At 39.3% G+C, this 21,904-nt stretch overlaps 1 protein-coding gene across 2 annotated transcripts in view; it reads right to left on the bottom strand.

Annotated features, from left to right (window-relative positions):
- The window catches only part of LOC307038543 (uncharacterized protein), a 176,274-nt gene that overhangs the window by 148,601 nt on the left and 5,769 nt on the right, over positions 1-21,904 (bottom strand). For both annotated transcript variants that reach the window (XM_079680027.1, XM_079680028.1), the window contains exons 5-9: positions 21,088-21,213; positions 18,512-18,638; positions 17,555-17,624; positions 10,554-10,668; positions 9,673-9,790 (exon numbers count right to left, since the gene is read on the bottom strand). In XM_079680027.1, coding sequence (XP_079536153.1) covers positions 9,673-9,790; positions 10,554-10,668; positions 17,555-17,624; positions 18,512-18,638; positions 21,088-21,213 — 556 coding nt within the window. The remainder of the gene's footprint in view (positions 1-9,672; positions 9,791-10,553; positions 10,669-17,554; positions 17,625-18,511; positions 18,639-21,087; positions 21,214-21,904) is intronic.

The raw sequence follows: 21,904 nt of genomic DNA, 5'->3' as shown, positions 1-21,904 counted from the left end.
AGTTAGGATTTTTCTATTCAATTTTGGGATATTGCAGGAAATAAGAAGATCTGTGGCAAACACACAGTTATGATACCTACACGTTTTGTTCAGCAGGGTAATATCAGCATATTAACACCACTTTTACAATATTTGGAGAGTAAATACAATCAATAAGGGAAAAGCTAACATTAGGCTATAAACACTATGTCACGATCATATGTCTGTGCATCACAATGGCTAAGCTAAAGGCAGCTAATGTTCGTTGTGATGATGTCTAGTTGTCTCTTAGTTGCTAATTAGGAACTGCTGTTTTATGACACATCGAAGCTTTGGACATTCACAAGTCAGGTATTTACTGACAGGTTTTATGACAGAATTAAACAGGAATCTCTCTAAAGCTTGTGTTAATCAAAGATCTTATACTGTATCAGGCATTTAACCAAAAACAGGTTAAAAAAATTGATGGCTTCAAGACGAGGGAACTGTAAGAGGTAAAATGCTAATTGGTTTCTGAGTTTTAGTACTCAGTCCTGCACCACTCCATTATAAAGGGACACCTTAACGGTGGATCTCAGACGGAACAATTGTTATAGCAAAAGCTGAGTTCAATTTTTATATCAGCACTTGATAAATGTTCAAAGAGAGATTTAAAAATAGTTTAACTTATTTGTTAACCCCGGTTCTGTATTTATCAAAGTGTGGACATGCAGGTACGTATAATGGAACATTAATGTGAGGTGAGAAGGACTGAGGAAAAGAACACAGACCAGGGTATATGCAGTAATCCTGAAGTCAAATGTAATACCTTTTAAGACCTTTTTTAAGACTCTTTCCATACATTTTAAGACCTCATCGCCACTTCGAGTTTTAACCGGTTGCATTGGCGCAACATTTACTATATACAGTATTGATTGTCCTTCCTCCTTGTATTCCAACCATTTGGACGCAAACTTGCATTTCCCCATAACGATGTTGTTTAACAACCGGCGTAAACGGACCTTAGCACGCTATCAAGCAGTGAGCGTGCGATGTCCTGTTCAGATGACGTCAAATCCAACAGGATGCCATAAATAAACTACACAGAATCACACTACACACCTACGCAATGATTACATTCAGGCAGACTGTAGAATACAACTTCTTTGGACAAACTTATTGAAAACAAGCTACAAAATGTAATACCTTAGAAAATGCGGTTTAATACTTTTCAATAGCCTTAATTTTCGCTAAATTGATTTATCAACTTTTAATACTTTTTAAGACCGCGCGGACACCCTGGGAGACAGGCAGGGATAGATGTTGACAGAACAGTGATTTGTAATTGGAATAGATCACACATGTGAGCTTTACATCCCAGTATATAATGATAAATGGCTGTAGACAGCAACAGATAGATGAATAGGGTGTGTGGAAGAATAATAATACATTTTGTTTTAAAGTTTCCTGTCCTGTTCCAAAAGATTCCAGCAGGCATTTCACAGATGATGATGGCATGCTACTGGTCAAAGTCTAAAATATGGTAAAGCATTTAAAGGCAACAGTTGGACAACTCCAGATGACAACAACAAATTTACATCACATAGATTCTCAATGGTTAAGATAAGAATCCCATACCTTTTATACCTTAATACTCAAAGACAACTGAAGATGCATAGCTGAAATCCGTTTGATCATCTCAACTTAGAAACTTGGTTGAAGAGAGTTCTTCGCTTGAACCCGTTTGACCTAGTTTTAAGTTATGTGACAGCAAATCCATCTACCCCTGTTCAGTTGAGCCCTTAAGCCCTGAATGGCTATGAGCTCTATTGCAGCTGTTCTGTAGCCGGTCCTGACCTCTTTGTTCAAGTGGGTGTAGGTGAATACGCTAAAAGACACATCTGGCATATTTTTCCTTATAGCAGGTTGGTAAGATAGGGCAATTTATAAAGTCATCGTTTTGGAAGGTGTAAAATGGAGTGCGACGATGCTAGCTACATTGCCATCTTCCGTTAGCCTTATTGACTTCAAATGTTATTTGAAAGCAGGAACTATCAGAGAATCGTCCTCAACCTTCATTTCTTTTTATTTACATTTCATTTTGGTAAAAAGCCTACCCGTTTTGTTAACTGTTCCTGTTTTTAATGTGGCACCCATAGTTCTACAGTACCTCAAATTTGTACAGACACTAGGAAAAAAAATCAATGTATATAAATGTATGCTTACAAACAATAGACTGTTCAATTTGTAGCGTGGACGGAGCAGTTATTACGTTAGCTTAGCCTAGCCCCGATGATCCATCTCAATTCAGAAAACAAGCATTTTAAAAGTGTTTTGCTTGCATTCATGCGGGAGACCTTACAAAGCATTACATTTGTCTTTTTTATAAATCTGTATTATTATTTTATCTGAGCATCCTTTTGATACATTTAATGCAATAAAAACACAGTATCAGTCACTTTTACGACATCAAGGGTGGTTATGATATCTAGGTATCAAAATGGAGATAAGGGTTAAAGTAAAGCAAGTAAACACAAATTATGCTGCGTTATTTTGCTTTGTGTGTGGTAAAAAGGACACAATTTACCTTACATGATGTTAAGGTTCCAACACTTAACTTCTTAACCCAATTTTTCAGTTGAAGGTTGCTTTGCCAAGAATGACATGGGGTTGTATTTAGGAAATGTAAAATGCATAACATGTCAAAAGAAGAAGGAACAAAAGCAAGACAGACCCACTGAGTGATCCTCATTTGGGAATGCTTGAGAAGGGAAAAACTAAAGCACAGACTTTATTGAAGCCAGCCTTGTCAATGGGAAGTAAACAAATGATGTGTGGACCCCTCCAGCTGACGAGGGTGTCAGTGTGTCAATGAGGATGAATGAATGAATGAAAAGAAGGCATATAGAAGGAGAGCAGGCAAAAAAAGTAAATGAGAACATCGGGGAGCAGGCACGGCCCATGGCGGTTTATGGGAATTGACTAGTGCAAAGGAGGGGGGTAAAAAAAAGAGAAAAGATAGGACTGGTGGAGGGCATTAGGAAAAACTGTGTGTATAGGGAGTGAGTGGGAGGAGGTATAAAGGAGGAGCGGGACTGGGAACAGGAGATATGGACACTGAAGGAGGGACAATGACACATAGGTGCTGAAAGACAGGGAAATAAGTCAGTGGTGAGGGGGAGTGGATGTTGTACGGGAACTCATGGATAAATATGAACAGTGTTAGTTAAAAACCCAGTGTATAGTTAAATTAAAATGTTGTTTTTATCTTCTTCCTTTTTTGAATGTATAATAATATTTACAGAGGCAAGACAAAGTTAATGAATCATTTAAAATAAAAAAGTATCTTAGAATATGGTCTGATCTTCAGCCGAGTTAATCAGTCAAACACATGTTTATGACAACAGGCAGGTGCAGAGGATGAGAGGAAATGGGGCTCAAATGCAGAAAAGGGCACATTGGCGATATTTGTTAAAAATATGCCTGGAATGCCTATTTTTTTGTTACAGTGTTAAAGGAATATTTAAAACAAATCCATGACTAATGTTGGTTCAAACACTGCTTCGTGACAGTTTTTTACAATTAAATGCAAAGAAATTAAATGTATTTTAGTCAATTCTCCTCACATGATAACTATCTCAACTTTTACATAACCCTCTGGCTGACAGAAGCTCTGTGCTGCAGACAGATGAACTTTCTCTTATTAATTTCTTTACCACGATTCACCAATTTGGGAGTTCTTCTGTGAGCAGGCCTTCTCACACACACACATCTACAACCTTAGAATAAAGTTACTGTTACGGCCCATCCACACAGTGGCGTGCGTTGAAAGCTTCACCATTCACTTTGAATGGGGTGACGTCACTTTTTGCCGAACTGCATTGTGGGAAGCGAAGCGGAGCTTTGCTGGCGTGGCTCGCTGCAAAAGTTGAGCAATGTTCAACTTTTGAAGCCTCGGCAGAAGCGTCAGCCAATCGAATCATATGCCAGTACAAGCTCTAGCCAATCAAACCGCTGCTTGTGTGTCAGGGGCGGGAGATTCATGTGATTGGTTGTTGGTCAAGTTTCAGACACGCCCGCCGGCAAGCTTCAACGCACGCCGCTGTGTGGACGGGCCGTCCCTGTAATGACAATATTATATTGAGTTATTCAGCAGCAGATCTCTCCCTTCACTGTCACCTCGCGTTTGACTAGCCCACCTCCGGTACTGGAGGATCTGCATTCTGATTGGTTAAAGCACTTCTGTGTTAAAAACTCTGTATAACGAATAGCTTGGAACGTTTGTGTTATTAACCCTTTGTGAACTGGGTGTGTGCTTAAAAAAAACTAAGATTATAAAAAGGGGCCTTCTTTTATAGTAGGCCAAAGGACAGGTGCTCAAGCCCCCTTTGGGGTCTATCTGTGCACGTGCCTGGAGTCCAACAACATTTTTAGGGAAAAAGATAAATACCATCAAACAGAAACGGAATAATTCCATCCATAGAGTGTGGAGCTATTTTGTGTCTAGTGACGTAGTCATTATTGCCACCTGTGACTAAGGTGACAGCTGACTGACAGCCAAGTGTAGACAAATAGATGGATGAGCCTCTCAACCAACCATTAATGAGAATGGGCTATATGGATGGATGACTTGTATTTATACCATTCACAGAGAGTAGAAAAGCTGAGATCCTTAAAAGAAAATGCAAAAGATCTCACCTTGCTATTCTCTTCTTCACTTCTCCCCCAACTTTTCGCTAATTAGTGTATCTTCTCTCTATCCACTTCCACTTCTGTCCCTGCATTCATCGTCCCTTCTCTTTTTTTTTCTACACTTGCTCTATTTCTTCCAGAGTATCTTCCCAGTGTAAGGGGATTCTGCCTTGGGAGACAATCGGACCACTTAGTGTTGACTTCTGAAAAGGCTTTCATAATGATGCCAAGCAGGCGAAAAAAAGGACTTCTCAATGTGACGTTGTGGCAGGCTGCCCACTAAACACCAGAGCTAGAACAGAATGGGACTGTCAATGCTGCCCTTGATGCATGCACAAACAGCAGAGGTTCACACATTCATAAAAATGTCTGGTTCTTTCCTTATAGCACAGAAACATGTAGAAACCCTTCTGTGCTGTTACAGTATAAAAGCTGGCTAGAACTGTTGCTGATGAATCATTAAAGGGGTCCTATTACAGTTGCAATCAACATTATTAAACCCCCATTGCATTAGCAATCCAGTTCAATAATATTTGTGGGTGTGCGTCTGGCAACTGCCTTCTTCAAATCCCATCAGAGATTTTGTATTGGGTTCAAGTCAGGCGACTGACGGTCATTCTAAAATCTTCCATTTCTTCTTCTGAAAACAAGCCTTAGTGGACTTTGAGTAATGCTTGGGATCATTGTCCTGTTGGAAGGTCCAATGACGCCCAAGCTTCAGCTTCCTCATAGACGGCTAACATTTTTTCCTAAGATTTCCTGAAACTTGACTGAATACATCCATCCATTTCAGGTGCTTTTGGGTCAGTAGTGGTGTTTGTTTCGGAGTCAACATTTTTAGACAATTAAATTGGACTTTTCCTAAAATGCAATTAAACCTCACTCAACAAACCCCTAGCCAGTCCAGGTATGTATGTGTTCTAGGGGTGTAGCGGAATCCGTATCACGGTTCGGCACATGCCGTCACACGACGAATACGCCTTTTTTATGAAGGGAAAAAAGTCTGTCACTCAGGGCAGTATCCATTACACTATATATAATCCAGGGGGCGGTATTGTGCCTAAAAGCTTTTTTGCCTGCCGCCCTTGTACAACAAATGAAGAATAAGAAGAAAACACAACAAAACGAACAAAATACAAGAAGAATAAAAGTTAGTATGGTGATTTCAGATAACAGACAGGAGCTAGAAGAACCACCTGCTTCTTTTAAATCAGCTGTGTGGGAACATTTCGGGTTCCCTGTGGACTACAATAAAAACAGCTTATCCCCGCTGTTTTCAAGAAGCCAATAGACATGAAAGCCGAGAGACCAAAATAAATAACGGAAGCTATTGGCATATATATTTCAACGGCAATGCGCCCTGCAAACACTTATTATTTATGTTTGTAATATTTTCAAGACATTCTTTTTAGTTTTACAGCTTATTGAACTTTTTTGTTTGACATCAGCCATTATAGATAATACGGCCATCTGAGTGTGTGGGGTACTGTTTGTGGTTTATTTTTAACTGTGTAATAAAGTTAATTATTATTTTTGTACTGAAACTTGCACCACTGTTCAAAATAAATAAAAAACAAACCTGGAATTATGCATTTGGGACTTTTTTTTGCTTTTTCTTGTTGTACCGAACCCGTACCGAACCGTGACCCCCAAACCGCGGTACATACCGAACAGTGAATTCTATGAACCATTACACCCCTAATGTGTTCTATATCAAGCACAGCTGAACTAATGAAGCCCTTGATTAGTTGCAACATGTGTTCTTGAAAAAGGGGGTTGAACTATTTTGAGACTTCAGTAGTCATTAAAAAGTAGAATTTTGTGTTGAATTTGGATAAAAAACACTTGTAATATTATTTTCATAATTAACAGTTCATGTGTAATTTGTTTATTGCATACAGCAGAGAAATTGTGATTTTTGCCAATAAATGTGCAATCGGGTTTGAATAATTTCGATTGCAACTGTATGCTTTTTAGGGTTTTACTTTTTTGTGCATGTAAATGGTCTGCAAAAGGCTCAAATCCCAAAGTTTCCTCCAGAGGGAGTTTCTCTCCCACACAGAACCCCACAGCCAAAAACTTCAATTGGACTCCTTTGTTTACTTCTACAACATAGTGACATCCCTATGTAATACTCGTGTTTCTATTGGCAAGTGCTCCAACACATTGTACGTGATTGGTCAACCGCTTAGGCCCTTAGCCATCACAACAGAGCCGACCAGCTAACCAATCAGAGCAGACTGGGCTCTGGTTTCAGGCAGAGGGTGAAAAGAGGTGCTGCAGCACAGTATGAGAAAAGTAAAGAGCTTTTTGAACATTAAATAACAGAGACATGTGACAGTAGAGACACTACATACTGATATTACATTTGAAAATGAGCAAAATAGGGCCCCTTTAAATCAAATGGTAAACGGTTGTTTAGCTGTTCCCCTTCATAATCCTAAAGATTTGCCCTTCATAATCCACTTTGCGAGACATTGGTACGTACCTAGCACGCCTACTCCCCCCAGCCGACTCATGATAAAGTGCTTTATCACTGCCTGGGACACAGCTACGTTTATGGAAATGTAAAGCCTCCATTTACCCAGAGTCTGCTGGACAGATCTTTGTCCAAGGTAAACAAACTCAGGTCCAAACAGTCGGACCGTGAGGGTGAAATGTAAGCAGTTAAGGCAGCTTATCTATTAAAAACAAATATGATAAACTGGATAAGTGTGCACCAGTCGGTCACACACACACACTGGCTGTATACAAAACCCAGTGACCCTGCTGAGTTGCCATAACGACGGCTCCATGTCAACAAAACATGTCCGTCGGCATGTGACATTTATATTCAACAAATAGACAGGGAGGGGTCCCACTGAATGCAGCATGGGCTGCCATTGAAGCAACTAATTTAGCATAAAGGATGTTTAATCCAAACATGTACAAAGACAACCAGAGCAAAACAACGACACTCTGCTTTTCCTGGAATGCTTGGTGTCAAAATATGTCCCGTCCTGATGAGCTGATTGATATTCATGAGCTGCCTGGGTTTTTTTTAAGGACTGAGTCCAGAAATTGGGCTCTGAGAACTGTGCTGCACATTCTTTAGAAGGCCCACTGACTTGATCACATTATTGAAGGTGGTCTGGGATGATATTCATGGCTACTAGTCACACGGAACATGTCCAAAACAAAATGTGGATTATGGATAGTCACATAAAGTGGGGCAAAAAAGTATTAAGTCAGCCACCAATTGTGCAAGTTCTCCCACTTAAAAAGATGAGAGGCCTGTAATTTTCATCCTAGGTATACCTCAACTATGAGAGACAAAATGAGAAAAAAAAATCCAGAAAATCACATCGTTATCAGTATAAAAGACACCTGTCCACAACCTCAAACAGTCACACTCCAAACTCCACTATGGCCAAGACCAAAGAGCTGTCAAAGGACACCAGAAACACATTTGTAGACCTGCACCAGGCTGGGAAGACTGAATCTGCAATAGGTAAGCAGCTTGGTGTGAAGAAATCAACTGTGGGAGCAATTATACACTGATAATCTCCCTTGATCTGGGGCTCCACGCAAGATCTCACCCCATGGGGTCAAAATGATCACAAGAACGGTGAGCAAAAAATCCCAGAATCACACGGGGGACCTAGTCAATGACCTGCAGAGAGCTGGGACCAAAGTAACAAAGGCTACCATCAGTAACACACTACGCCGCCAGGAACTCAAATCCTGCAGTGCCAGACGTGTCGCCCTGCTTAAGCCAGTACATGTCCAGGCCCGTCTGAAGTTTGCTAGAGAGCATTTAGATGATCCAGAAGAGGATTGGGAGAATGTCATATGGTCAGATGAAACCAAAATAGAACTTTTTGGTAAAAACTCAACTAGACGTGTTTGGAGGAGAAAGAATGCTGAGTTGCATCCAAAGAACACCATACCTACTGTGAAACATGGGGGTGGAAACATCATGCTTTGGGGCTGTTTTTCTGCAAAGGGACCAGGACGACTGATCCGTGTAAAGGAAAGAATGAATGGGGCTATGTATTGTGAGATTTTGAGTGACAACCTCCTTCCATCAGCAAGGGCATTGAAGATGAAACGTGGCTGGGTCTTTCAGCATGACAATGATCCCAAACACACTGCCCGGGCAACGAAGGAGTGGCTTCGTAAGAAGCATTTCAAGGTCCTGGAGTGGCCTAGCCAGTCTCCAGATCTCAACCCCATAGAAAATCTTTGGAGGGAGTTGAAAGTCCGTGTTGCCCAGCAACAGCCCCAAAACATCACTGCTCGAGAGGAGATCTGCATGGAGGAATGGGCCAAAATACCAGCAACAGTGTGTGAAAACCTTGTGAAGACTTACAGAAAACATTTGACCTCTGTCATTGCCAACAAAGGGTATATAACAAAGTATTGAGATTAACTTTTTTTATTGACCAAATACTTATTTTCCATCATAATTTGCAGATAAAGTCTTTAAAAATCAGAAAATGTGATTTCCTGGATTTTTTTTTTCTCATTTTGTCTCTCATAGATGAGGTATACCTAGGATGAAAATTACAGGCCTCTCATCTTTTTAAATCGGAGAACTTGCACAATTGGTGGCTGACTAAATACTTTTTTGCCCTACTGTATGTTGCAGTGATTTGCTTGTGTTTCTGTATTTTCATGTGATCAAAAGCTATGAAAATATGTATAAAGTAAGTGACACAGATATAATAATGAAAGTGTAACAAACTAGCAGTAATGCAGGTATAAAATGTATATCGCATTTTTATCATAATTTTACCGATTTAATGACAAGTACGTTGTGTGAAACAGTGTGTCGCCTGTTTGGCAATATGGACTAATGCTAGGGATGTAACCACCTTTAGCTTGCTTAATTAAAATGTGTGTATTTGTGCAGAATATCATCAGTAAGTCTGTTTTGCGTGTCAAGCCAGATTAAGAATACGAATTTCAGAACGAACAAGGTCAAACTGATTCCAACAGACCAGGCGGTAATTGAAACTTGTTGAACCTGACATTACTTACACATCAACAGGAACTCTCAGCAGCAGGGGTAACACTGCTCCCTCATCATTCAGCTCCATCAGGCGAGGCTCCAGGAGCTCCATGATGGTGAGAGCAGTACGGAACACAGCTGACAGACCTGAGGAAAGAGACGGAAAACTAAAATTAGTGTACATATTTATTGCTTTGTTAATGCAAAACAGGAGCAAAATGTATAAGCTGCAGTCTCGCAGGACAGTTTGTCTCTGTGTGGCCCAACATGAGGGAATCGGATTGAAACCCTCCATCTACTGTACACCAGGCCTCACATATCTTGCATACCTTTTCTTTTCTTTTTATTTATATATTATACGCATATATCATCAGTTATATCCTGCACAATAATCAGCAATTCCCCTGTAACATTTCTTGTTTGGTCACTTTAAGGGGTTAAGAAAGTGGCACTAGGAGTTGGGGAACCTTTTAGTTTGTTCATGTTTAAAAAAGTTTTAAAACATGTCAAACATCAGCTTTTGTTAAGAATGTATAAAAACATGTATATTCTCCATATATATATATATATATATATATGTGGAGGTTGTAATTGCCATTATTTGTACAATGCCTTGGCAATATTGTATGTAATTATAGTCGTGCCAATAAAGCGATTTACATTTGATAAAGGGGATGAAAGACAATTAGGTACAGTATGTGAGGTATCAAACCATAACACATCGTCTGATCATCACGCTAATGGAGAAAACTGAATAACGCTCAAATTAAAGAGTTATGTATTTTTTTGTCCTTAAAAACTGTATTTAATCAATCGTTTTCCTGACTTGGCACTATATAAATGGGAAAAAATAATCTACACAAATGTCAGTGTGTTTTATGAGTGTGCTTGTGCATGTGTGTGTACGCACCATGCAGAATGATGAGGTCCCAGACAGCCAGCACAGAGTCCCAACAGGGCAGGGAAGTGAAGAGTGTGAGGAACCAGGGCATCACAAAGTGGACTGACAGGACTCCCACTGACTCCTGCAGGGAAGGAGGGAGGGGAGGAAGGGGCGAGGGGAGGAAGGAGCAAGGGGGGTTCATTTCGCAAGCGCAAACATGTATTCTAGACAGACAGAAATATGTCTGCAATTGGCTGTCAACTACTGAACTCCTTCACTGACTTTCTAACTGGAAAAGCCTTCCAAGATATATCTATTGCATAGTGTTTAATATTTTACAGATTACACAAACTCAAGTAAATGACCAATTGACCTTTATAGTTGTAGTAGTTAATGAATAATATGTATTTTTAGAATCAAAACACAGACTTGCATGGTTTTTGGAGAATATATGAAAATAATTATAGAAAATTGCTGTAATGTATTTTTTTTTTTTCTGATACAATATTATTATTTTTAGTCGCTGAACATAAACATTTTAGAAGAATTTAGGTATTACTTCTTGAATATTTTATACGTTGTTCGTAGTTATTTCGCCCTACACTTTGAGGTCTTCGACCAAAAACATAATTGTTTAACCTACTTTTGTGTAAGCTACGCTTTCTTCCCTCAACTCACTTTGTTTTCTTATACCATGAGTGTATATTTACACTGGTCAGAAAACATTTAAATAAGTTTAATTAAAAAAAACTAATGTAAAAATGTCAGTTTAAAGAATGTCTTAATTTTTCCAACAGATTAATTTCTGGTGTGTTATTTAAACAGCTCGTTGTGGACCTTCAAAGTAAGATTATAATAATATGGGTCCTTTGTGTCTAAATTGCAGTCAGTGTGTTTGCTCAGGTCTGGTAGTACAGCCCAATTACAAAAGTCTGTTTATAGCTAGTTTGCCTTAACTCTACTGAACGGCTCTATTCCAAAAGAAATGCTGACCACCGATCTGTAATAGCCTCTTTCTATAAGGGCCGCAAACTATTGTGCCAACAATAAGCCCCTATGGTGTGTGTATGAGTGTGAGTGAGTGAGTGAATGAGTGAGTGAGTGCGTGCTCCGAAAGGGCAGCTTTCCTCTCAGGCTTGCTGAGTCGTTGGCAAAGTATAGCAACCTCTTCAAAGACACAAATCGATGAATCAAAGTGAAAACGTGCTTAGATTAGACATTTTGAACAGAGCGGCTGCAACTAAGAAGAATACTCAGGAGAAGGCCATATATTTGTATAATTGTAATTGAGATAAATCATACTTTAAGGAGACTAAGGGGTATTGTCTGAAGCTGTTCGGACATCCAACATGCACTTCTGATGAAGTACACTGAGACCCTACACAGCTAATGCTAGTGGCGTGGCTTTGCTTTGGCACAGCAGTGCTTTGAGTGAAACACTGACATAAACATTCTCACAATGACGATTCTTACACGCCGATTTACTTTTTGATTTTCCCAGGGCGCTGTGTGATAGCTGCCCACTGCTCCTAGTACTAGGATGGGTTAAATGCAGAGGTTGAAATGTGTCCTGTGCTGTGTGTGACAAATAAAAAGGTCTACATAAAAATCTTCAATTTTTATTTTCATTGCATTCTGATGTCTGACCGCATAATTTCACCATAGTTTAGCATTTAGTTTCTCCACAGCTTGTGCTGCAGCACCTCTTTCCACCTCTGTCTGAAACCAGTCTGCTCTGATTGGTTAGCATTTCAGGCAGTGGAGAGACACTCCCTCTGCAGGGAACACAGGGATTTCAGCCTTTGCAGACCATTCACATGCACAGAAACCTGTATAACACTACAGGAAAGGGAAGACCCAAAAATCATAATATCAAAAAAAGCTCAAGCCTTAATTTTGATGCAATCTTATTCTGAGAAGAACATTTTAAACAATGTTTGTAGCTTATCATAAAAAAAATTGAGTAAATAATAAAAATCAATTTCATCGACATTCTTCAGTTCAATATATTTACATATTCTTCATCTTGAAGCACTGCTCTACATCTTCTATTATATAACATTCAATCTAGCTGTGTTTTTTATCCAAAGAGACTTTCAATACTTGCAAGTCCTGTCGTTGCAATATGTAATAGCAAACAACCACATTGGTCTGTGGAGAGCGTTCTCTTAATTTTACTTTAAAGTGGACCTATTATGCTATATTTGAAAAATATATTATAGGGCCATACCTATACAAAACATGTCAATGAAGTTTTTTGCTTAAAATACAAAACAGTTCACCCATTGTAGCCATGCCTCATACTGCTCATACCCCTCTTTTGCAGCCCTGTTGCGAACAGGCTGATTCTGCTTTGAATCGAACATCTGCTGCTAGCCACGCCCCTTTGTAGCGTCACGCAGGTTTCCCCTGCTAGAGAGATTTCTCCCGGGAGAAGCTCAGCTAAACGCTGTGGTGATTAAATGCCATATTATGCTCACAACCATTTCAAGCTTTATCTCTGAAACAGTATGGACCTTTCTCTCAGGGTTTACAGTGTAAGAAACGTTTTTAGACAATACTTAAATATTATTAAATATTAACATAAAGAATACAAGAATCTGGGTTACTGTAGGTAACATTTTATTGTTTATGTGTTCATATTTGGCAATAATTATACACTAGACTAGTAGTAGTCCTAGCACAGTGTCAGGTTTCTCAACTTCTACCATCAAGGCACATCAAATGAATATCAGATATAAAATAAGATAAAACAACTAAGTACTAACAGTATAATGTTTTCTCCTCTGTGGGACTAGTAGACCTGCTAGTAGCAGAAATGTATGGATTGAGGCTCAGGGTGGTTGTTCACTGCAGCTGTCTCCCGAGCTGGCTGTGGAGCAGCAGGCACAGGTAAGTTGCTGTTCACTGCAGCAGGCTTTGGGGCAGCTTTGACATACTTCTTGGTCTTAGCAGAGGTTTTCCATTTCTGGATGGCTGGCTCTGGGTCAAACTCTGCCACTGTGGTGGTGATGTAGCTGACCCTCATGAGTGGCCCCAGAGTTTAATTGGTCATCCGGGATTTTCTGGATGATTTTATGAGAATCATGAGGGAAAATCCACACTCCACAGCAGCAGAGGAGCGAGAAAGGGTGAGCATAATGTACACCAGAACGTCCTTCACATCTGGGTGGTTCTCAGTGAGAAGGTCACTTATGACCTCCTTGGGGGGCTGCCTCTGCCTGTACTTCAGTCTGGCCTTGAGAGCTGGTCACTGTCTAGGGATGTTGGTTACCTCCTCCTCACTGAGAAAGAACTCAAAGTGGGTCACCATGTTCATAACCTGAACATCACCATATGTAGCTAGTTGTGCGTCTGATCTTGGAACGTTCCTGGGGTCAAGAACAGGGAAATCACTGAAAGGGGTATCCTTCAAGAAGGAAAATCTCATTTCTAGTGTTACGGCCGCCGCCTCCCCGGTCCTGGAATGTGTCTTATGTAAATGAGCTGTGCGGTTGCCCTGATGTCATCGGCTTCCCATCTCCTGGTCCGTCCCAGAAGATTGTGATTGGAACACGCCGGGCTCATTAAAAACATTTTTGGCGAATGGTTAGGTGGCACGATAGTCTGTCGTGAAGGAGCACGCTCACGGGAGCCTGCTCACGACAACCGACTCACGGAACGCTATGTTGTAGCGTTGATAAACGAAACAATTTAACGAAATTGCTAGTCAAAATACCAATACCAGAGGAAAACATTTTTAAAGCAATATTTTTAGTGGCCCGAGCGGGCAAGTGGAAAGTACGTTATGCTGGCCCGGGGTGTCTAAATAGTGCTTCCGGGCCAGCGGGCCATTTATAATGTCGAGCCCTGCCTCGTACAGTTTACTGTTCTGGTCAGCAATGGACGGATATTCTCTGCAGACCTCACAGAACATGATGTCGTCAACACACAGTGCATGTGGGCCATCTAAGCTAATTTACAGATGGCCCTGAGCCCAATAGAGATAGTTTTATTGTCGGGTCACTCATTACTGGATCCGCGAGCTGCATGATACTGGTATAATAGATTGCCCGATCGGGCAACCAGCAGGTGAGGCTTCATGGCCCGAGCTAAATACTAGATTGCCCCGGGCAATCGGGCAGCCCTTAATGTCGAGCCCTGACACATCTTACCCACGGAAACTGGGTTTTCTAAGACACAATAAATGTTCTTTTCCTCTTGACCTCATATTTGGCTTTGGGTATCAGGGCGATGTCACTCTTGGCCTTTTTAGATGGACCAGCCATTGGTGAGATAACTGAACATGGCCTTTTAGCAGAGGCTTTCTCGTGACTGGGGGGGGGGGGGGGGGTCATCGTTCTGCTCACACTGAGTTCTGCGTTTTGTAAGCTGAATTTATCAATAAATATGGGAGAAAAAAGTAACTTGTCCATCGGACAAGTCAATGGAAAGGTGTACTTGTCCGATATTGTAAATAACACGTCCCGGACGATCGGACGTGTGCTTTTTCGCACACTGGTTTACCACAAGGACATTACGTTACACATATTCTCTCAAGTAGCCTACAGCGTTAGCTCCATGGTTAGCTCTGAGTGTTAGCATGCTTGCTAATGTAAACACAGAGCATATTACTCCCAAAACACGCTGCATATTGTTTCTGATACAGCACATAGCTTGACCTGTTCTTTCTTAAGTGTTTACCGCTAGAACAGTGCCATTATATATATTAGGGGTGCACCGAATGGGAAATTCTTGGCCGAAACCGATACCAAAAATAGGAAACCGTTGGCCGAAAACCGAATGCCGAAAGGCCGAAAATGATTAATAGAAATATATATATATATATATAATGTGTTCATTTTTTACCAATGTTGTTCAGCTGCCTGATTATGGAAAAAGACATGATTATGGCAAAACTTAACTTAAATAATAATCACTATTATGGGTCCATAAAACATTTATTCAGCACTTTTGAATGCATACAGTACATTAATTCCAAGTCAAGTGAATTTTCTTTTCTTTGTAGGATAACTACAACAAAGTGCATTCAGAACAAAGCCAAGGTGCTTTAAAACTACATAAACATCTAGGCCAGAAGGCCTACAACAAAATAGTGTAAATAAAGACTAACAGCCAGGCCTTCAACAACAACAAATGCACCTACAGTATAAGTGCATGCATACAAATGTGCAAACTGGATACATCCACATGAATGTAACTATTTACAAATGAAATTACAATTGAATTTCAAGAATCTGTAAATAAGGCTGTCTGTCCTCATAAGCAAAGTAGTAGACATTGTATAAAGATACATAAAGTGAAAACTGGATACAAAATCCACAATCAATTACAAATTAAATTACAATTTCAAGAATCTGCAAATAAGGTGGTCTTTCCTCATGAGCAATGTAAACAACATTGTATCATTTAGATACCGAAAGTACAATATATTGAACACTGTGCTGCTGTCATTTCCCCCTAATGATAACCTGAGATGGTGAATTATAACTCACAATGAAAATTGTTCAGGAAAGTGGGTATAGAGTAGACATGTAGAACTAGATAAGCTTATGATAAGCCAGCCTTGTCTACTTATTAAGGAAAAGTGGGAGGTTCTTTTTAATGAACATTAGCTTCTCTGCTTTATCAGCCATAAGTCTGTTCCTCTTCTCATCAAGCACATGAGAGGCAGCGCTGAACAGTCTCTCGCTGTCAGTGCTTGTGATTTGATCTTACTCCGCATATTTGTCCGGGTGTTTTGATTTCAAGTGGTGGAGTAATCCCGAAGTGGTGAAAGTCTTTGCAGTTACACCCCCTCGAGAAATGTCAGCTGAACACGTTTTACAAATCCCAATCCGCGCCTCTTTCTCTGATATTTTGAAATATCTCCAAGCGCCAGACATGTTGGCTGTGAGCCAGCCGCGAGCATGGTAGCGTGCCGTGCTTGTCGCCGCGTTTTGATTACGTCATCACAACAACACGTTAGCTTACCAACGTAACCCTGTTCCCTGACATTCGGTGATATTTTTTCAGTGCTAAAACCCTTTCGGCCAAAAGCCGAAACGGCCTTTTTAACCATTTTCGGCCGATAATTTTCGAATATTCGGTGCATCCCTAATATATATATATATATATATATATATATATATATATATATATATATATATATATATATATATATACATACTCTTAAGTGCCTCCAGCAGACATCCTGCTGAATACACAGACACACAGTTCCGACGATAGGTTGGGACGTGTCACGTCGGCCGGATGCCGCCAATGACGTAATAGGAGCAAAGATTCTGTATCTGCTTGTTAGCACCCCCTTTTTTTTTTTTAGATATTGGCATAGAGGAAAAGAGAGAGGGTTTTGTTTTCTGACACTTTGTGAGTTCCCTGACACACCGGGACACATATTTTTGTATAAGACATCAAGTGCATTTTGCATAATAGGTCGCCTTTAAGTTATACTAAGCATGTTTATTACTTTCACAAATTGGCTTTTCAGATTTATTCTGCCCATATTTTTGATGCATTTTCATTTTTTCAACCTCTGTTTTATGCATCCCTTCAGGAAATGTTTTTGTTTAAGGGAAAACATCTCTTTATCAATAAGTGTCAGCTGTGAATTGTCCTAAATGCATTACGTAAAAATAGTTAAATAATGATAGGGACGGAGGGAGGACATTTCAAAGACTAAGTGAACATGACGAGCCTACAGCTGAACTCAGTGTGTGACAAAGAGGCCCAGCTGCTGACGGATACATTACAGTGGCCTCTCTCTCGCAGATTAACTACTCATCACTTAGCCATTTATGGATTGAAACACAAACACACATTTCAAGACTTTTCTTGTTATTGTGGTTTTTCAGAAACATTTTCCCTCTTAGTCAATTCTCAAATGTTCAGTACAAACAGACATTTTCTTTCACTTTTTCCACACCATGTTAAAAGGGTCATTCTACACAAAAACAAAGTATTTTAGGCTGCGTATGAAACCCTGTGATTGAAAATCTGAACAGTAATGAAAAATGAAAAGCACTCACCATGTGCTGAGAGAGCTTCGGCTTCCTGTGTTTCAGAAACTGGTCGAAAACCTTCACCTGATGCTGGACCCTGATTAGACAAAATATTACAGTTTAGAAGGGGTGTTATTTGTAGAAGTACTGGAGCGCACCTGTGAAGCGCAAATGCGTGCAAGCACACATGGTTGTGGTTCATTTTGAAGATTATGTAACTACTGTTAATTAACACAGCAGCCAGAATCGGCAAAGCATGGTCACCGAAAAAGTATACACTAATGAATAAATGTGTGTGATTCTTACAGTAAATGCTGCATACAGCTGCATACAGAGAGTTTGAAAAGCTCCTTTACTTATCACGTCATGAACTCTCCGACTTCATTATTTATTTTTGTTACCAATATTACAGTATCAATCTACCTGATGTTAAATATGTCTGTCTTGGTGGAAAAATGTGTTCTCTATGCTTTGCTTCTTCTTAAAATGCAAAATCAGAAAGTGTTTGTGGAACTATATACATTATCCCATTTACATATAACCACACCAATGACACCATTAAGATGTTCTTTGTCAAGTCTGAATTAGTACAAGGGATTAATATTGGGACCTTCCTAATGAACCCCATGCAGAGTGAAGTTAGTGCTATTTCTCGTCACTGATTGGATACATATTGCAGCACTCAGCCTGTGAGCCATTTTTGGGAATGGTGCTCAGATGTGTTTAACAGCAAAGCACCAAATAAAACATTGCCACATTTTTTTTAGTAGTATTTAAATAAGAAATGGAATAAAAATTAGATATACTTTATATATCACTAAAAGAGTAAAACAAAAATGTAACAAACTTTCAAATATCAACCGATTTCGTTAATTAAAAATATATTCTATCCAGAACTATGTAGCACTTTTTCTAATGAAGTTAAAGTCATTGCTTTTATTTGTAAGTATAATTGTATTTACTATACACTAAGCTCATTCTTACTTGGTAAGGCTGAGGTCGAACAGCTGGGGCAGATATTTGGGTTTCTCCAACAATGCTGTCATAGCCCAGAACGCCGCCTCCTCCTCCCCCAACTGCATCAGCAGCACAGCAGCTATGTAGGACATCCCTGACACACACACACACACACACACACACACACACCATTGAAGGTGATATGACCAAACTTGTTTTATGAACCTGCTGAGAAAATAAAATCACTAGGAGCATGATGGCAGAGCATAACGTTGGTACACTTTGTGCATATGAACCCTCATCATAATTACTGCATCTCTATTCGGATTCATCACTATTAGGGCTGCACGATAGATCGTGTCGTGATGATAATCGCGATATTCACATCGCAGGATGTGCGATCTTTTTTATTTTTTTTATTTTTTTTTAGGACGTGTTATTAAGTAGGTAAATTAAATCAAACACGTCATGTTACAATTATTTTGCTGCTTGCTACAAAAGGAAAACTTGCGCCCTCATGTCAGGGGTACTTGAGTGAGTGACATGCAGGCTCTGCATGCACAGCAAATCACTGATCACAATCAAATCTCCAAAGCAAACGGACCTGGGCCCAGGAGTTCAAAACTTTGAATCCCTATCTGATCAAATCAGATTTGGATTTTGGGGAGTTAAAAAACCCACCAGAGATCCCACCAGAGGGGTGGATTTCCAGTGGATTACCAGAGCAAAATGTACTGTACAATTTATTTTAAAATATGTTTCAATTTAAAGAAGATGGCAACGTTTGTTAACTGAAATAATACACACTTTTTAGCCTTCATGGGAAATACATTTTATTTTTCCCATTTTTGCTCACGTTTGTGGTGGCCTATTTTTTTTTCAACCAAATGTTGATGACATAAATGTTGATGCTCATAAAAGTGTAACAGCAAAGATTGTCAATCAAAAATGTAAGTAAAAATATCTTCAACAAAAAAAAAGTCCATCATTTGTCATCACCTTTCAAATAAAAAAATATAATTAGACATTATAGATGTCTCTGCAATGTGGTCTCTTGTCTTCCTTATATTATTTTTCATATCCACTAGATGGCGATCGGTAGGATTAAAGCACTGATATTTAGGATCTAGTCATCTTGAAAAATCGTAATCTGGATCAGGGTGATCCTATCCTGAATTGCTTTGAACTCCAGGGACAACATTTGGCCGACTTGTCTGATCCTGGATCACAAAAAATGGGATTTCAAAATCTGATCGGATCTGATTGAGATTAAAAGTTTTGAACTCCTGGGCCCTGGTGATTAAAGGTAAAAACACTGAATAAAGTAGTTTCATGTGAGAGGCGTGTGGCGTAGTGAGTTGTCCGTAAGTGTTCGGATCACGGGTCACAGGTTCAAACCCCGCTGCAGCCATTATGTCGTTGTGTCCCTGAGACACTTCACCCCAAATTGCTCCTGTGGGGATTGTACACAGTATTGAGTATGTAAGTCGCTTTGGATAAAAGCGTCTAACAAGTGACATGTAATATTTCTCCAGGGCAGTTCGGCACTGCTAACCGAGCTAGCTCAGCTTATTGCTCAGATAACTTAAGATCCAGAAGTCCGTGACCAATTGTATAGCATTAAAGTTCAAGAAAGGATGGTTTGCGGGGAAAAAAACTGTCTTTTCTTCAATTCCTGTATGTTTCCATATCGCAGGGGGAAAAAAATTGCAATGTCAGTTTTTTCCAATATCGTGCAGCCCTAATCACTATAGAAGCAGCAGGGCAGGACACAATGTAATGCAGAGGCACAGTCTGACGGGAGAGGGGACACCGTTAACCATCAATTGAATGTTGATCAAGAGAAGGGAAAATCAGTTTTAGTTTTTGCCCCCGCAAGACGAGATCACAATAGAATAGAAATATGGAATTTTCTTTGCGGATATATATTAAGTATATTGAGGATATCAGACTGTATCCCTCGTGGGAAAAACTTAGTACACGTTTCTGATCTTAGACCTATATTTTTAAGACATGGGAATTTTAGTAATCCAATATCGATATTAATAAAACAAAAACAATTCCCCAAGGTATTCAAATATAGATTATTTAAAAAATAAATGATTAAAATAAAAATAAAATACATATATTTATTATTATTATTATGTTATTTGTTTATTTTTTAAGTGTTAATAGTTTGTAAAAAAAGATTATTTCACTATGATCCTGAGGGTACCGGAGAAGAGCATCATGTAGCAACTCTATATTAAAAGTCCTCTGCTTTCATCTAGTGGTAAATGTAAGAACTGCAGATATTGTCATTAAAGAGTAGGGAAACATAATTAAACTCAAATGACAATAATCCCTCATGGCGTTTAGAACAGGGCAACAACATAACTAAAACACACCTAAATATTATTTTCTGGGAAGCAAAGAAAGACAAGAAAATACTCAAGCAGTTTTCTAATTTGATCTCTAAATATTGTCAAAAACTAAATGTCTTCTCACATTCAGCTCCTCTGGATAATGTGTCAATCATTTCAGGATTGCATTGGATGTGTGAAAGGAGCTTTAGAATCCCACGTGTGTTATATAAATGAATGCAGTGAAAGCATGATCAGTACCTTGGCTGTATCCGACCTGTGAGTTGTATTTGGCGTAAGCGATGAGGACCCGGAAGAGTTTAGCCTGACCTTCGATGGCCTCTGGGCTGTCCCCCATCAGAGAGCGGTGTGTCGGGAAGGAGCGCTCTGCAGAATGGAACAGATCAAATAAATCTCACATATGCTTATATTTTTCCCACAACAATAGATATTAAATCGGTTTTATGCGGTGTTCCAAGAGATTCTATTTTCTCTGTACCTTTGTCAAATTCATCATGTGTGCTGTACACTAGTCACTTCAGTAACTTCCAATACAACCCTAAACTTAATGCACTAAAAGAAAAAAAGTTCAACAAGAAGAGCAAAGTTACACATGTAGTTCTAAAAGGTCAACATTCCCAATAGAGTGGTGCAGGAATGAGTCGTACACCTCACAAATAAGTTAGCATTAAACCACATCCACATGTTTTTGGCTAAATTATTAAAATAGTGTCTGCCGTTAATACAAGATTACGGGATTTTCATATTTTGTTACAACATAAAATGGTGATGTGAAGTCATGTGACCATGATGTAGTTTGTTTAAAGCTTTTTCTTTTCTAGATTATCAAGCCAAACAAAATGTAAGTATCATGTGTTTCCCACAGACAAGTTTATTTACTCATTATATTTATAAAACAGTTTAAAGAGCTATATCTTCTATAACATACTAATAGTATTTATATAATTAAATTAGGGCTGTCAGTCGATTAAAATAGTTAATCGCAATTAATCGCACATTTTTTATCTGTTCTAAATGTACCTTAGAGGTATATTTTTCAAGTTTGTAATACTCTTAT

The sequence above is a fragment of the Notothenia rossii genome (assembly GCF_949606895.1).
Source record: "Notothenia rossii genome assembly, chromosome: 5".
NCBI classification, from domain to species: Eukaryota; Metazoa; Chordata; class Actinopteri; order Perciformes; family Nototheniidae; genus Notothenia; species Notothenia rossii.
The sequence above is the reverse complement of the archived record's forward strand: the minus strand, read 5'-3'. Positions and strand labels throughout refer to the sequence as shown.